Genomic DNA, 18717 nt, shown 5'->3' with positions numbered 1-18717 from the left:
AAAGGGGCATCACTCCCCTCCTACCCTTATGCAATTCAAAACACAATGATAACTGATAAATCACTGGAGATAAAGCCCTTTTATTTATTCATTCCTCCTATATATGAGTTGAGCTTTCTCTAGGTGTTCTGCATTTCCTGTGTCCCTGAATGTTATTTATCTGCTGAAGCCCAAGTGCAATAGACATACTGGTATTTGCAGTTATTAAGATTACTGAGGCCAGTCTTTCTTGTCCATACTGCGCTTACTGAGGGTGTATGGCCTAATTAACAGGTGGAGCAGCTTAAAGGAAACAATAGAAACACAGGACATTTTTTCCTTTTCCTCACTGACAAAATTCCTAACTGACAGGAAAAGATGCTTTTCCAGTAATTGCATCAGCACTGGTTTTAATCGGCACAGGCCTCCCAAAGCACAGCCACCAACCCCAGCCTGTGCCAGGAGCATGAACAAAGAGAATGCAGTTCAAAAACACCCTTAACCTACAGCAGGCACTGCAGTAAAATACAATGTGGTCACATCATTTCCAGCATGTTTTGAAGATTCCTATTTGGAGAGTAAGAGCTAGAATAGGGTTTTCTAAACTTGCCTTATAACTTATTCTTCTCTTAACAAGAATGATTCACAGCGCTCAGAAGATCAGCTGCCTCAAATCTCTCTTACACTTACCTAACTTTTAGAGGCTGTACAGAGCATGGACTCTGTCACAGCAGATCTCAGCTGCTATCTTCACTGTCTGTGAAATGGCTCTGCAAACAAAATGTCCTCTTCATGCAATGAAGATCATCTCTGATTTTCACCGCTTCTTTTGTGAAAATTCCAGAGAATGCCTGCAAATAATCCTACATCTTGTAATTCACACCCTTTCTCAGAAATTTTCCGCAAACTTCAGTTTTCCAAAGGGAAAAAGGGATACTTTGCCTGTCTTTTTGCAGTTCTGAACTCAGTTCTAGAGGTACCATCATACGTACATAGACAAAATGAACTAATGAAAACTAAGTCTTAAATTCCTGATGGAGATTATCTTCTTAGATAACCTGTGCAAATGTTAGATTTTGGCAGATGAATGAAGCTTCTCCAGCAAAAAGGAGTGACTGCAATGAAGAATCTCTTGACTATACAGTAACTATACACTAGCAGAATAAATCATCAATAATCAATAGTTATATTGGAACATCCTAAAGCTGAGGTGCAACTGCCTCATGAAGTGCCAGACTGGAGATGCTAGTGTAGTATGTCACAATCATAATGTCCTAGGAAAAGCTATCTGCTATCTTTACTGCCCATGTTAGGAAGATCTGATTATTCCCAGAACCTCATTATAAATATTATTTTCTGAACATTTATAAAATAAGAAAATAGAATTTTAGACACTCAATAAGGTTTTTGATTTTATAAAACAATGAGAATTCAGTAAGTCACCAAGCGTTCACGTATCTTACGTAGACTGAGCTCCACTCCCTTCCAACTTTCTACCATTTAAACTCCCCTTCAAAAGCCATACACCTCTTGCTCTGCCTTAGCTTCACTCCTACTTTGAAAACTGGTAATTCAAGGTTTTGTTCTCACTGAATTTATGACGATGAAAGAGCCAGCACTGAGGCAAGATACCAGTCTTGCCCTTATACAAAAAAGCTGGTTCCCCATTACCCACAGGAATCCAGGAGTATATGGGAGCCCTGCCAAGATATCAGTCTGCCCCATGAGAGACAACAAGTCTAGTGGCTTGCTTTATGAATTCTCTGGAACTGGGCGCACACTGGCTAGATATCATCAGTCAGCTATAACTTGTTCCTGAAAGACAGTGACACTCTGCTGTGATCCCAAAGCACATCTTCCACAGCACCTGTGGGAACCACTGCTCCATGCAGATGTAAGATACTGTTGATGCTGTATCTAAAAACTGGGGCTCCCAGCTCAGCTGACTGGAGGTGATTTCTCCCTCCATCCCCGTGTGAGTCAGCTGCCACACACTGCCTGCAGCCATTCAGCTGTGCCTGTCTGCTAACTTGTTCCTGCCTTACTACCTGGGAACGATTTGTCCATGCTTGGTTGCTTTTCAGTTCACCATCTCTAATAGGATGATGTAGCTTTGGTGTTAATACTTAGATGAACAAATGCTAGTTTGAAGTAAGCAGATATTACATTAACTGAAACCATATAAATATCTAAGATAGCATATTCAAGTTTATGAAGTTCTGAGCAACTATTGTGGTTACTGCCACATGGTTCTGGGCCTTACTCAACAGCACCACCGAATGCCACAGTATACTTAAAGGGATTACTTTACTGAAGTTTTCACTGTACTAGCATTTATTTTTCATCAGAGGTCTAAGATATACCAGTAACACATTAGTCATGTGTCACTCATCCCATGGGAAACACAGAAAAAAATGGAAACCAGTCATTCCTTTCCTAACATGAACAGGTCTCAGTAACTTGGGAATTTGCTTTGCTAATTAGTTTCCTTGTTTTCAGAAATTACTTCTGCAAATAACCAGAATAAAGAGGAGATAATTTAGGGAGGACTTTGTAAAAATAAAAAAGAAAAAGCTCACTACATAGTTTCCTGAAGTGCTGCTTGTACATTTAAAGCATAAATCCAGAAGATAAACCTGACTTGAAATATGATTCACTGATGTGAAATATCAACATATTCAATATTCTCATAGTGAGAGTTTTACATATGGTCAGATTGTGATGATAGAAAAGGATATTATGTCGCATACATTTACTAAACTACTCACAGACTACAGTTATTCGAATACTGTATGGTTTTGAACAGATATAATATAAAACCAAGTCAGGAATCACTCACTGGAGAGACCTGAAGTTGTTACTGGAACCGTGTTATGAACTGATCAGTCACAAACTGATTCTATATTTGTTAAAATCAGTTGCAAATCTTGCCCTGGATCATGCTTTAAAAAGACAACTTCAAGAAAAATATATCATGGTAGAGCCCCTGCAGTTTTTTGTTTGATTTGGTTTTAAATGCCCTAACATGAGGCAGGTATAGATCTGACTCACTGAAATGGTTGTGCCTCTTACTGGCCAGATCCCTCTCCCATCAGTGACAGAAACAATTGTGCATTTCAAAGGAACCTCCCTGCAAGTCCAAGAAACTTTTTGTTATGCAGATGAAACCAACTTGTTTGTTTTTGTAGATGTTTTTAAATGCCAAGTTTTAGATATGTCTGTTGTGTTAAACACATTAAACAAGGAACCAGAACATCAGTCTCCTGCATTTTGAGTTCTGCTGTAGACAAGGATAGTTTGCTTAAGCTTGCATTTCAAACAGCAGCTCTTTGAAGCTGTAAATACCCAGCTGAACAATGATCATTAACACAAGAAGGTGGGAACATGCAGTCAAATGGAGATTACTTGCAGGAAAGGGACATCAAAAAGGGTTGCCAAACTGAAACAGCTTATATCTCAAAATTACTTCAAACTACCACAAAAGCATACACAAAACCAAAACCTGTCACTGCCATTGTTGATGTTTTAAACAGCCACTGCTACTGTAAGTGAAAAAGGGGGAAAAAAAGAAGTCCTGGTCCTCTTCAATCTGGAAACAGGAATTCTTCCATGGACATGGACTGTGGTTTAGGTACTATAGGATTCACCACAGGATGGGAGATGACAGGACCCGAGCTATGCTCCTGACTGGCATTACAGTGAGTCTGGGGATGTCCACATTGCACAATAGAGATCTCCATTCTGCACAGCTGCAGTGCAGAGATGAAAGCTGCAAACTGTGTCCCAACACTTCAGCAAATTTCACAGAAAGGTCACTGACACTTTGAGCCCTTTTGAACCTTACGGTTCCCAAGTTAAAAAGAAAGCCACTAGTTCACTTTCTGCGCTTCATAGATACTTGGGAGTTTTAGCAGGCAGAGATTTGAGTGCACATTTTGTACAATGGAAACATAAGCTTCAGTTCTCAAAATAACTTCTGAATTGCTGCTTTCAGAATTTTGCTTTTCTAGGAAACACATAATATTTATAGATAAATGGGATCTGCTTTTTTATCAGAGAGTGTATGATCCACTGAGCACTTACTCTGGCTATGATTCTGCTTTGATGTTGTGTCATGCCTTGCAACCCTGTGGATGATGGCATTTGGAAGAGGATAAGGCAAACTCACAACTGTTCCATTTCATAATATTTCCAATACACACAGAAGAGGGCGGCTTCTGATTATCTAGGGCTGAAATAAACAAACAGTTGGACCCTGTCCAGTCGTTCTTGTGCTGATCTCCACTCTAAATGCAGCAATACTCCAGTCTCATTGGTGTTTCCTGTACTACCTAATAAAACCAGAAGCTGGTTTATTAAGTACCTTGTTCAGAGGTCACTAACCATCAACAGCTCATCTGAAGCCGAATTTGGATGTTAAAAAATGAGGAGAGAACATACCTTTTTCTGCCTTTAAAATGTTTGTTTTATCGTATCCTGCAAATGAAGGGCTCTGAGTAGTTTTCAAAACTGATCAAAGAGCTGCATAATACAGCCCTTCACAGACCAAACTATGGGGGCTCTAAGGGTGGAAATTTGAATGCACCATGCAGGAGAACCTGTTGCCCCAGATAAGTTAATTAACAAAACCAGTAATGGTTGGAGTTCTGAACTGGATTATTCTTCAAACCTTCCCCTGGTCACCGCACTAGAATTTGTTTCAGAAGCATACATCAGTTAGTTAGCAGGATGGTACTATTGCATTGAGAGCGTATGGTCGTCACATTATGCTTCAACAGACAAAATTTCTAAGAGGGAAATCACTAACACCTTACCCCCCCCAAAAAAAAAAAATCTGCAAAACATATAAAGTGAGACTTGATCTTCCAAACCCTACAGTTCAAATTTACTCTACATGGTACATGGTACGGTGCTCTGTCCTTAAAACTATCTTTACAGTTATCACCATGCCTACACTGGGAATTGCATCAACCCAATGAAATACTTTTTTAAATCTGGTTTTAAATTGATCAAGTTAGCATAAAAATCACATGTAGACATGTAACTTGGGTTTTATTCTCTACTAAGTGTCTATGAATAACTTACAAAAATGTTACCAACACGTCCTATGTCAAACAAGAAAGACTTATTGAAGAAACTAAAAGGCTTCATTGAGAGTGTAGCAAAAGGATGAGAAGTCCAGGGAAACTGTCATATCTCGTTACTAAAATCAGTATCCCAAAGAACAAAAAAGGTTCTTTTATCTAATTTTAAAAAAAGATGACAGGATTAAAAAAACCCAACACAACACCTACAGTAATTAAAAAGCCTAAAACCTCAATAGAAATCTGTCCTTTCTTGAAAAATCCATTTACAAGACAAAATAATGACAATATGAAATTGAAATATTTTTTACCAGATTCACTAAAATCTTTAAAAAAAAGAAATGAACTAACTGAAAGAATATCAAAGGTTCAGATTTCAATACCATGACTTCTAATGTCATCAAATTACTGTAGGGATCATAGTCCAGTTTTTAAATCTGTTTAAGGAGGTATGAAGGTCAAAATCAGTCTCACGGATGCTATTCGTAATGCAGTTGTAAGGGTAGCATTGCTATAGCTGTGAGGAACTAAGGATATGAGAAAGATGGGCTGAAGGCAGACAGAATGTTTCTATTAGACCAGCTGGGTATAACTGGGAAAAACTTGCAAGCTTTGAAGCATACAAACCTCTCCTCAGGCTAAAAGCTTTTGAGTGCAAGGTGGGATTTTTCCCCATTTTATCAATTGATCAAATGTTCTTTCTCCCTTTGCTGTTTATTATTTCACAAAGATATTAGTCTCAGATAAAGGAAACAAAAAATAGCAAATATACAAGACAGAACCAAACAATGCTTGTCTTCCACAAAGTGTATTTTGAAGTCTCAGGCACCTGCTCAGAGCTGGCAGTCTTTTCTCAACAGTCGCCTGTGTTCATCTGCACCTTTGGTAGCTCAGAACTTTGAACCTCTATTTCTTACCACAGTCCTTACCCAAAAAGAAAGATAAAACACAAGTTTTGAAATATCTTTTCGTTTATGTCAAACAAAAAAAAACCTCAAAGCAGTCATAGCTACTGGCCAGTACCACAGAAAGCTGTGTGTGGGCAGATTAGAGACTAAAAGGATGGGATCACTTGAGAGGAGGGTAACAGAAGCAAGTCACATGCAGATGATGAAAGGCTGATCAGCAGTCGAAGAGAGGGGAAGGGGAACAGAAGTGCTGATCAGTGAAGAAAGCAGGAAACAAGGAGCACATTGTGGGCTCAACTCAAAATGTTGCTGCTCATCTATAGCTCCCATGGATAATATAGGTCTAAGCCCCTAGTAAAAGGCAGGCTCATGAGCAGAGATATAAAGCAAGTGAAGAATGCTTGATAGGGTATCCTGCCAGCAGAAAATCCAGATTTATTAATATTGAGCATTCTGCAATAAACAGATGTGCAGTGTTCTCAAAAAGCCTATGTTAAATAAATAAATACAAACTTCCACTCCATCCCAACATGGTCAACATCCACTTTGAAATGAAACTTGGTTTTGCATCACACTATTCTTTGTGCATTCTAACAGTCTCACATTCTGAAAATATAATTGAAATAATGTCCCTCACTGATTTTTTTTTCTATATAATGAATTTATGTCCTATCAGGACTTGCAAAATAATGCTCTGATGTGGGGGAAAAAAAAGTCAAAATAATTACTTTTCCTGTAGCACATGGTTTCCCTGGGATAGGAAGTCCAATTCAAAGCATATGCTGAAATTAGCTGAACACCCATTGATTTCAGTGGAGCAGATCTGTGAGGGGATCTTGAAGAATAGAAGGAAGAAACTAATGACAACAAATAAAAGGAATTCCTTTTTAAACAATGCCTTACAAATATACACAATGATCACTCAGTCCAGCCTTTGATGTCCAGCTCTCCAAAGCTTTAACTTTTTTACTACAGGAAAAGCAGAACTGGACTTCCAAACCAGACAGGCACAAATCACATCTGTTCTCAGACACACCAGAATTAACTAATGAGACACTGCTGACTGCAGCATGTATTTGCATCTAGATTGGCAAGTCCATACCAAAGTCCTCTACAGACAACATTGGACAATCTGTAGAGATTTGCTTATGTGATCTGCCATCTGGCCCTTGGTGAAGTCAAGGCCTTGCTTTGTGCTATTTCGTAGAAATATCCATTCCATTTCACAAGTAAGAAAAAGCTATTTGGAACAGTACTTATTAAAGCTAAAATCTGACTTTAAAAACCAGGACCTGTTTTGTTTCTCAAACCTGATCATCCCTCTCTTCTAGATACACATGTAAAGATACAGAAAGCTCAAGCAGAACAGATTCATAGGTGATATATACACTATTGTTTGGACAAAAAAACCCAAACAGGTTCATATGAACACCCAGGCTAATTTAACTTGCAGCTCACTGAAAATAAAGCTTTTGTTATGGGAATGTTATACAACCTTAACTGTAACAGCACAAACACTGCTACTGAAATACAGTTTTGAGTAAGCTCCATCAAGGAGTGTTTTGTAAATGAATAATGACTTTGCTTATAGCTAATAAACATCAAGTATGTTAGAAAAGATGAAATAGTGCTGGAAGGCAGTGGGAGGTAGAGGAGCCTCAAAGTGCAAACAGGTGCTGATCTCCCTTCAGGGGGGATTGAGTGGCACAGACCTTACAGGCCTGTCACTTCTGATCAAAGCAAGCTGCAAGACCACATAATCACCATCACCCACCTTTTAAAGGATGCCCTGATTTATCATCTGTCAGTGTTAATAACTCGGCTACTCTGTCTAAAATACTTAAAAACATTACACAAGGATAACATTTCAAGTTTTTTTTAAAGAAATGTGTAAATGTTTTAAACTAAAATGCGCTAAAGTTCCTCTTTTGAGGCCATCTGTTTTTGGAGACCACCTGTCATCAAAAGACCACCTGAGCACATAATATCCCATCATTACAGAACTATCCCCTTGAAGCCATGGATTTTAAGTGTTAGAATAAGAGATGTGTATGTCACAGAAGTTGTTGTTACTGGGCTTTTCATAGAGTTTGAAGCCATAGGATGACAGCCATATGTGAAAAATAGCTTTTTAATAACATACATATAAAATGCAACTTTAGGGAAAATCTGATAACAGATCTGAACATTCCTTGATAGAGCTCTTCACATCCTTTCAACCATGGTGCTTGCACTATACTTAATGCTGAGACACAGTCTGCATCCTCAGAACCTACCTACTTTGAGACAATTACTACCCTCATGGATCATCTACAGCTCTGACCAAAGACAACAGAGCACTTGTGCACAGGCCTGTGGCAAACGTCTGATTCTTGACTTACAGTATATCTACATACTAACAGAATGATTTTTTTTGAGCTACTTTTATCTGATAAATGCCACTGGACTGTGACGAAACTTCCTTTCCAGAAAGACATTTGGACTCGTATTCTTTCCTCAACAAGTTTGCGATGGAGTGACTATATTGTTAATACATCTACATGGAGATACTTTTCTTAAAAGCCTGCTGATAAGCAAATACCCAACAGGCCTTGAGAGTACTAAGAGAAAAATCCAATAAAATTCAACAAATATGAACATGATTTTACTAAAATATAAAATTACTGTGACAAGTAAGTTTAATATAGAATGGTTTTTGTGATTTTCTTACTTGTTTTATCATTATCATTTTGCTAATATGCAGCCTTCTAATGCAAGATTCTCTGTTAAATTATTAATAATGTTATATTCAATCACTGAAATGTTGTGAAAATAAGTATATCACTTTCCATTAACAGTTGTAAGCTTTCAGTTCCTTAACTAGCAACTTCAGTACGAAACTGTTTAGGCTGTTTGGAGTTATGGGACATCAAGAAGTACAATTTCTGAAATAATTCACTCTTAAGATGTTCTTGAAGACAATCATTGCAATGCATCTACAGTACATTAGATCTGATTTAATGAAAGCAGCATCATTATATACCTGAAGAATCTAGTTTGCTTACCAGTAAAATAAAATAATTGAATAACTGCAAAGTTGAAATAAAATCTAAATAATTAGTTTACAGTTCAGCAAGAATCTATTTGTAACGCGATACATCTAACCAAGCATTCATATTTGGTATTTTCATAGAAGAACTTGCAGTTCTGCTCTGGTGACAATGAAGGGCCTAAGCTGACGACTGATTAAATTCAGAGAGGCAGCAGGAATTCAGACACTGCTGAACATCTTTCTTCAATTTTTGCCTCTTCCAGACTCCTAGTAGCAGACTGTAAAAATACATGATCAACAATGAAAGCAAATAGTTGTCTATAGTCTACAAAAATAGTGAGCTGCTTATTTCAGTGGCTAATGTATTTTGGAGTGAAGCCTGAAACCATTCTCTAAACAAATCTTGTCACTGGTAAAACCAGCACTAACATTTATATCAGAGATGAAATTGGTGTGAGTCAGGTAGGTTACTGACAACATGCCACGCACCATAACAAACACATACTTGAAGGATTCCTGTAGCAATTTACAATACACAGGTGATTTTAAAACTGTATTTCTCAGATCTAATATCATTCATCTTAAGTAGAACATATACAGATGGAGAGGCATTAATTCAGTAGTTTCAGGAGTGGTTTTGGTTCACGGAATGCCCTACTTTGGCTCCAGCAGGGTGTCCTCTGACAGGATTAACTTCCAGGGCATATAAAAGCTGTGTATCAAACAGAGCACATAGGCATAAGGGAGGAAAAATATATTTCCTCCTCCCCCAAAAGATAAATTTTACATTGGAAGCTGCTTTGTAGATACGCAATTTAGACAAAGATTATTAATAATACATGCAACTTGATTTTTGTCATACAAGTTCCTAGTTGTTGCTAGAAACACTTAAAAAGCCTACAAGAAGACATTTATCTGTCACATTTGCACAGATAAACTGAAAAACCAGACCACTAAAAAAGATCCTTTTGTTACCGTTCCTAGACACAAGATGACTGTCACAGGAATCCTCATGCCACCAAAACCCATTAAGACCTTTCTTCTTTCTGTGATGAGACACCTGATAAAGGGTTTTCTAGAACAGCCTGTGTGAGAAAGTGAGGTTATGTTACTATCTCCCCAGGTGATCAGACTGCCCGTCAGCCAACTGCATGGAAAACTTCAGGTTCATTCAAAATCATGCTCCACTCTGAACTTTTTGAAAATGCATACACAGTTTTAACAGCTAGCTTTCCAAAAGCAGTATTCAAATAGTGTGGTTTTATTTCCCCTCTTATTTCTCCCGATCTTCCCTAAGTCTTTTCCCAAATAACACTGATACTTTCAGTAGTGGTAGAAGAAAAATCCCTGAAGAGTCAAGGCTGAGTCGCATTCACACTGCACTGAAGTGAGGCGGCTATCTTTAATATGCTGAACATACCCCGTGCAAATCTGAAAGGGGTGTTAACTGAGGGTCACTGCTGTAATCTAGGTGCTCTGTAAACACGGTACTACTCTCCATGCTGCAGCTTTTTTACATCACTAAAGCTTCTTCCCATTCAGTTTTCTCAGTTGCAGGGGCTCACAGAAAGATGGGACTTCAAAATCCCATTTGTTTAATTCCAATTTGCAATATCTTTGGAGGAAATTCTTCTATCTGCTTATACTTGCAGGCAAGTATAACAAGTATTATATTCAATGTGTGCTTTTAGCAAGTTATTGAGAAAACAAGTTTATTAACCACATATCACACCAGAGAAAGTTTAGAACACACAAAATTATCAAACTAAAGAACATATTTTATTTTTAATAAAATAGTGGAGCATGAAAAATAATTGTATATTACAAATATATACAGCACACACTGTGCACCCCAGCACAGTAAAGAGCATCACTCTATACAAAGCTTCCCTTTGCAGAATCTAGTGCTTCTTGATCTATTCATAGTGAGAATTTGTTTAACAATAGAAAGAGTCAATAAGCTCTTTGGGTCTCTTTGAATTGATCCCCCCATTTTTTTTTTTTTGCACAAATCAGTCCCAACGTGTATAACATTGGCTTGATTTCCATTAAAAAGACACAAAATGTAACACTAAAGGGTTTCTGAGGACTAGACCTCTTAGTTCTTTTGTTAAGAGATTTCTTTTGTTGTCTTTATGTACAGCAAAATACTTGTTTCTCTTTTCATGTCATAGTAAGAAAAAAATGTATTGCACATTATTCTTATTCACAAGTTTGTGTCTGGTGCAGGAAGTTTCTCTTTTAGTGAAAGAATATTGGTGAGCATTATAGATTGAACCTATTTTTAGGCACTCGAAACTCACTAGGCTGAGATGAGCTGTAAAGGATTTCTCTCTTTCTCTAAGTTAGCACAGAGTTGCTCTCCCGGATAGCACACTCACTGAGGACAGGCCTCTTCGGGACCTTAGTTTCCCTGCAGAGACAATGCTCACTGGGCACTTTCAAAACCAAATCATTGCTCCAGAAAACCCGACTATAGCTTGTTACTCAGAAACCTGTAGGAAATCCAGCTCAGCTACATGAAAAAGTTAAATAGGGTGTTTTCATCTCTTTTAAATAAATCTGAGGGCTGGATGAAGTACTTAACTACAGATTATTAACAGAAGAGACTGGTTTAATACACAATATTCCTTTCACTGAAAACCTTTCCATGAGTACATTTACCTTCAGCTTCTCACCAGGTCCTGAATTCAGCGTGATACATTTTTTGCCTTGAGATATTAAACTGTTCTGAGAGAGAGAGAGAGAAAAAAAAGCACCATTTACTTGTTTAGTTTCTGGCTGCTACTGTGGGCATTTATAAGTCTGCCAGGTGAGATAAAGTCTTTTCTAAAACCTGGTCACACACAAGTAGGTGGTTGTAATGTCGATTCGTATTTTGCGAGGTGAGTTTTCTGTGGATGTTGAGGTTTTTTGTAGATGCCGCTATTTGTGATAACACTCGCAGGTTTTCTCCTGCTCCTCTTCTTTAATCTTTGACTACAAACATTTTGCCAGGACTGAAGGGTCTTGGAAGTCCAGATCCACATCCCGCTAGTAATGCCCACCACTAACAACATAAAAATCTTGACCATAAAGATTTCTACTGCTGGAATAGAGTTATTCATCATACAGTCTAAATTTTTTGTCTGGTTGTTCATCTTGCATTTCTGCTGAGTTGCCACAATTTTCCAATAATCCATATTAAGTCTTTCATAAAAGTAGCAAGCTATCACACAAGTTGCAGGCACTGTATATAAGACTGAGAAGACACCAATCCTGACCATAAGTTTCTCCAACTTGTCAGTATTTTCTCCACCTGTTTTCATCACCCTCCTAATATGAAAAAGGGCCACAAAACCAGAGAGAATAAAAGAAGTGCCAATGATTAGATAACAAGCCAAAGGAATGAGCACAAACCCTGTCAAGGCATTCACATCCATGCTTCCAACATAGCACAACCCTGTCAGCTCATCTCCGGCCACCCTTCTCATAACTAGGATCATGATGGTCTTCACAGCCGGAATGGCCCATGCTGCCAAATGGAAGTAGCTACTGTTTGCTTCAATCGCTTCGTGCCCCCATTTTTTCCCAGCTGCTAGAAACCAAGTTAAAGTCAAGATTACCCACCACAAGGAACTTGCCATACCAAAATAATACAGAACCAGGAACACAATGGTGCAGCCAGTGCTCTCCAGTCCTTCCTGGATGACATAGAGTTGGCCATTGTCCCTATCACAGGCGATATTTTCAGCACCTGAAAAGAGGCGAATAATGTACCCCACTGAATAGACGCAGTAGCACATGGAGAGGAAGATGATGGGCCTCTCGGGGTACTTGAAACGCTGAGGATCTATCAGAAAAGTGAGTACAGTAAAAGCACTGGAGAAGAAGCACAGAATGGACCAGATGGCAATCCAAATGACAGCAAATTTTTTGTCATCCTTGCTCCAGTAAACATCAACCCCTGGCGTGCAGAGAGGTGCGCAGGAAGCACTCTTTTCCACATGGTGGAACTTGCCAGGATTTTCACAGGAGGTTCTGCTCAGACTGTCCTTATGCTGCTGCAGATCGTGGCCACTGCTGGGACGCTGCGGCCGAAACATTGGTGGCAGCATGCTAGATCCTCTCGGTGGCTCATCTGACCCGTTGTTGGGGGCTTCCATGCAAAGGTAATTGGGGTCATTCTTGTTGGGCAGTTTGCTGCAGTCTAAGGAGTCTGGCCATTTGAAATTGAACTGCTCCATAATAGGAGAGCATTTCAGCCTGGCCTGCTCGCACATAACCCTGCAGGCTGGGATCGGTGTAGAAACCTGCTCTGTGCACATAGGGGCATAGAGGGAGCACAGAAAAAATTTCAGATGGCTGTGGCAACCGTACTCCACCAAGGGGGCAAACTCGTGCAGCTGAATAGCAGCTTCCCTTTGGTTTTCGTGTCCCATCAGGTTAGGCATCCTTGTCATGTTGTACCCTATATCCTTGCACATGGGGATTTCTATCGGCTGGCACCTTCCGTCACCGGGGCGGTCAATGTCTATGGAGCTTATCCCCGCGCAGAGGCCGCTCAGCCCGCAGAGCACCAGCAGGGGCTGCAGGACGGTCCTCGCCGCCGGCCCCATTGCGGCAGCCGCAGCGGCGCGGACCCCAAGCGTGCGGCCGGAGCTCGGCTCCCGGCGGCGGAGTCACTTGAGCGGCTGCTGCCCGGGGCGGCACCGGTACCGGGCCCGGCCCGCCCGCGGGGGCTCGGAGGCGGGCGGCGGCGGCGCGCAGGTCACCATAGCCCGGGCCAAGCAGTGAGGGAGGCGGGAGGGCAACTTCCCAAAGAGCCGGGGAAAGAGAAAGTACCCGCAGTTCACAGATGCGCAGCACTTACTGCGGGGAGCCCGGCAACTTTCTGTTCCCTGGGCTTTCACTTTTACGATCCATCCTTCCACCACCCTTCCTCCTCTCGCCGCTGCGTCCTCGGAGCACGGGCAGAGCGATGCCGGAGCAGTTCGGGTCTGGGCAGAACCGAGCGACCGCTGCTTCAAAACTGAATACGTCCCGGGCGGCGTTTCGGTCCAGAGGGGATCCTCCGGGGATTTTCCTTTCCCTAGAGCGGATCACTGCTCCGGACTTTCTTGCCGAGAGGTGGGGATTGGTTTATCCGAGCGCAGAATAAAGGAGGAGGAGGAAATATCTAAGCCACTGCAGAGGGGGGCCTAAATCCCACCCCCCCTTCCCGTTCTCGCCGCCCTCTTCTCTGGGTTTGCAATAGGCCGGCCCGTGTGTGTAAGCGCTGCCCGCTCCGCTCCTCGCCTTAGCAGGAGCTCCCGCGGCCCGAGCAGCTGGGGCTTAGGGGCAGCTGAGTCCAAGGATGGAAATAAAATAGGAAAGAAAAAAAACAAAACATAAAAAACAACCCCGTACAGGATCCGCCTCGCATACGACATCCACTTTGCATAAGAAAGGTGAAGTTGACACGGTGATTACTTTCCAATCACTTGGAACGCCTTGAAACCTCCTTAAGGACCCCTACAGGTTTTCCTTGATCAGCACAGATTAGAAAAAGCCCCATTTGTTTCTCTTCCCTCCTGCCTGTCCTCCCGTCCCTTCTCCTTGCCCTCTCCCAAAGTTTAGCGAGCCCCGGGCCGCAGAAGGCGCCGGCCGAGCCCCCACTCAGGTAGGCAGCGGAGAGGAGGAGCCGCGGCAGGGGGGGTGGTGCCTCCCGGGGTGGGGGGGCGATGCTGTAGCAGAGAGGAGGATGTGGGGCGGAGGATGTGTTTTATGGCGAGTGCTGTAAAGTCCTCGCTGTCAGGGCCATAAACCAGAGCTGCTTTCAGCTGTTTTCAAATGTCCTGCTTTGTCTCGACTCCCTACATGAGCAGGACAGGCAGGCTTTGTACCTGGTTATGCTTTTAATCACAGGATGGCATCACTCAAAAGTTGCTTGCCCTTTTTTTTTTCCCTTTCTTTTTTCCTCTTCGTTAAATAAGGAACCCTAAGAGAACTAGAGACATCCCCTTGGGAAAGTTACTTCATCCACTGTAGAAAAGGCACTTAACTGGTTTTGCAGACAGGGATCGTTCTGAAGTGAGTTGTGTTTACTTTTTAAATCAAGCTTTGAGATTTATCCTGCTTACTGGTCTATCAGAGCTAGAAGGAGGAAGTTAAATCCCACGCCAAACTAGAATTCCCAGTTTTACAGACCAAAAAGGAGACCTGTGATCAGAAGTCAAAAGACTGGCTCTTTTTTTTTTTTCCTTTTTTTCCTTTGAGCTTAGTTTTAGCGAACATATTAATGAGGAAGGAAAATCTCCCTTCTCTGCATTCGTGCTCGCCCACACAACCCGGGCGCCTTTCCATTAGTGCCTGTTTCTTATCGAAGTGAACACGGATTCTCCTGGAAACCACCAAATCCCGCAGGGTCGGAGTTAATACGACGCTAGGCTCTAGAAAGGAAACTCTTGGCTTCCTCAGCTGTGATAAGGGTGACATGGAGCCAAGCAAGGACTAGGGCTAAATGGTTGTCTTTAAGCCCCTGAAGATGTGGCTAGTTTCTGCCTAAAAGTAAAAGCGCTCATAAAAATGTTTTAAATGAGTAGTCCTTCTTCTTGTGTCTTTTCAGTGGATGGAGGAGATTATACTTATAGAGTGTTGGTCTTAGGGGCTGACCTTTCCTTGAGCACTTTGAAATTCCTTAGGGAATGTTACAAAAGCAGGCAGGGTTATGGGCAAACCCCCTTTATTTAGTTTAGTATGTCTGTGTGTATGTATGTGTGTGAGAGAGTGTGTGTTGGGGCATCTCCATTCTTCATTAATCTAAGCCTGTTTTCTTAGTATTTGTATGCATCCTGATTCCTTTTCTGGAGAGCTCAGCTGGGGGTAGGAGGGAAGTGTGGGGAAAGCTTTTACATGGGACAAGCAAATTCTACTTTTAAAAAGTAGAATTTAAATAATAATGGAAATTAGAATTGAAATAAGATGAACATATTCAATATTTGGTTTGTTCAAGTTGTTGCGTGGAAGCTTGGTTTTAATTTTTTAGTAAAACTATGGTGTTTTTTTCAGCAAGTATTTTTATGAAGCACATTATATCACCATTCATATTAATCTAAATACATTGTCTGTTTTCCTCTATAGCACTGATAGTATCCTTTTTTCCTAAGGGGCAAAAAGAAATACAAAAGAAAGTGAGAAAAGAAAAAGGGGGCAGGAGGGAACCCCCAACCTTTGTAGTTGTGCCTCTCTTAATTGATCTTTTATGTGGCAATTTAAACCAGCCTTGTTTTTTCCAGCCATTACTTTAGCATCCTGCTTTAGATCATTTCTTTTACTTTCTATATTTTTAAAGGGCTGTCTGTGGTTCTTTCCCATTCAAGGAGCTGAAGTCAGTGAAACCAACAAATAGAAAGCTATTATAGAAAAAATGAGAGCGCTGAGAAATCAGCAACTGGAAGATACCTCTGTAACTAATAAATGAAAAGAGCCTTTTGATGGCTCCAGCTGAAAAGATATTTTATTTTATTTTTTTTCTCCTGTGTGTGGGATTTGAGATGTGTGATTCTATGGAGCAGCCAGGCACCCCTGCTGCTAGGCCCTGGCTAGGAGCTGGCCCCCCTCTGGCAAATGTTATGGAGAATTGGGAGGAATTTTATGGCTGTCTTTTCCCTCAGCTCTTTTTTCTTTTGTCTTCTTTGAAGAATGACTTTAGACATTTTATTTACATATTTAACCATGGATGAAAGAGGAAAAAGAAAGCATTTGGGCCGTTGTGGGAATAGTGATATGTTTAAATTAATGGAAATCTTATTAGGCTTCTAAAATTTTAAGCAAAAGATTTTTAATGGAACTTTATAATTAAACATGATTTCAAATAATGTGCCAACTCACAGGAAAGATGCATTTCTCCCTCTAGCTATCTATCTATCTCCCCACTTCCCCAAAATGTGCAGAGGAATCATCTATATCTTAAAGTCCAGCTCTGCTGTCCCATAAGCAAAAGATTATAAACCCCCAAATATTTAATAAGGCCTGTGATAATTCAAACCATAACTATGTATTTTGTAGGTAAAGCAAACCATAAACAAGACAAGAAAAAAAAAGACACCTCTCTTCCCTACAATGCCAAAGTTTAAACTGGGTAATCTATTGCAGTGACAGTTTAATAAAATACTTTGATATTGAGGACGGTAGAAATCAAACTTTCATCTATTCTGTACATGTTGGAGTCAATAGAAATTACAGTGCGGGGCATGTTTTTCTGAAATGGGATTAAAGAAAACCCAAATAATCCATTAGAGATAAAATGTTCTGACACTTCAGCAGCAAAAAGGAATGAAATGATAAGCTCAGGGAGTTGAAGAGTTAATTAATACATTAAAGATTTTTGGTAAAATAGTCTAAATTACTTATGATTAACAATAGTGTTGTGTCAGAACATGAACTGATATCTAATCTTATACTGAAGCCAGTACCTATACCTTGTTTTCAGCTTTCATATTTTTAGCCAGCTGTTTATTACACAAAATATAGAGATCAGTTTAATGTTAGTCCCTCTCAGTAATCCTGTCCTCGTCTATAATTGTATTCATTCATTCAGGCACTTGCAAACTGCTTACATCTGCCACATTGTTCATTCTGGTAACAAATTCTAAAATGTATATATATATATATATACATATATAAAAATTTATCCATTTAGAACATAGCAAGTGTAAAAGAAAAACATCACCCAAGAGAAAAGCAAGCTGGGAACTGTTTTAGCAATTTTAGAAGCCTGCCTTCCTTATTTTATTTCCACTGGCCATTCACAAAATGAAATGGCACGCAGCAAAACTGTTTATTTTTAAACCAAATGGGCTTATTCTTTCGTAGCCCCAAAGTCCTTGTAGCAGTTTTCCTCCAATATTTAAATAAACATGTCTGCCTAATAGGACAGGCATACTGAGAAATATTCCCATGCAAGCACAAATATTCACAATGCACAAAAGTTTTGATTGCCTTAGAAAGCCACCACCACCACCAGTTAAAAGAATTAAAACCAAAAACAAATCATAAATGGATGAGTGGGTTGTATAGTATTGCTCTAATACAATTTAGCTGGCTATTTTAAGGGCACTTCCCTTGAAATGTGGTTTGAAATATTACCAAAGGTTCGACGGGGTGCATTAGTGTGAATTGCAAATCAGAACATTTCTTTAATCCCCTTTTCATGGCCTGGCTTCGGATCAGTGGCATCTAAGGGACTCCCCACTGATTCTGGCTCAGGAGGAACCATTCACTGGGGCAGCTTCCCTCCTCTATTCCCACAGTCCAGAAAACAACACCACAGACAGACACCCTCCAACTAAATTAGATTAAACTCCTTCTCTTCCACAGCGCATTAGCCTTTTCACTGCCGAAGATTCATTATTCAACTACTCCTAATTTAAAGATACAGTATTTTTCTCCTCTTAGGAACAAAAACAACAAACAAAACTAAAGCCAAAGCAGAATAAAAAAAGATCCTTGGTCAGAAATAAATCCAATAATTCTAAAATGGCACAAAGATAGGAGAATAACCTTTCACTTACAATCTAATATTATAGGGATATTATTTTAAAGCACAGGCCACAGCAGAAAGTTCTATAAGGATTAAAACCAAGGACAGGCCTAGTGAAAAAGAAAATGCACAGATTTTCTTTTCGTATATACACCATTCAATAGACTTCATTCATCATTCTTTTTGCATGCACTGTTTGCATGTCTTGCAACC

General features: G+C 40.2%; 1 protein-coding gene and 1 long non-coding RNA gene across 2 annotated transcripts in view; both read right to left on the bottom strand.

Moving 5' to 3' along the window:
• Positions 1-18717, bottom strand: part of LOC115945843 (uncharacterized) — a 97459-nt gene that overhangs the window by 55270 nt on the left and 23472 nt on the right. The window lies entirely within an intron of this gene.
• On the bottom strand, positions 10760-14632 carry FZD10 (frizzled class receptor 10). Its single transcript, XM_005145172.4, has one exon. The coding sequence runs from the start codon at positions 13598-13600 to the stop codon at positions 11843-11845; it is 1758 nt and encodes a 585-aa protein (XP_005145229.3). The 5' UTR covers positions 13601-14632; the 3' UTR covers positions 10760-11842.

Source organism: Melopsittacus undulatus, chromosome 12, assembly GCF_012275295.1.
Source record: "Melopsittacus undulatus isolate bMelUnd1 chromosome 12, bMelUnd1.mat.Z, whole genome shotgun sequence".
In the NCBI taxonomy this organism is placed as follows: Eukaryota; Metazoa; Chordata; class Aves; order Psittaciformes; family Psittaculidae; genus Melopsittacus; species Melopsittacus undulatus.
Note: the sequence above shows the minus strand (reverse complement) of the source record. Positions and strands in the feature narration are given on the sequence as shown.

What these genes read in the sequence shown, in the direction of transcription:
- FZD10 (XM_005145172.4), bottom strand. Translation starts at nt 13,600, where the DNA reads ATGGGGCCGGCGGCGAGGACCGTCCTGCAGCCCCTGCTGGTGCTCTGC.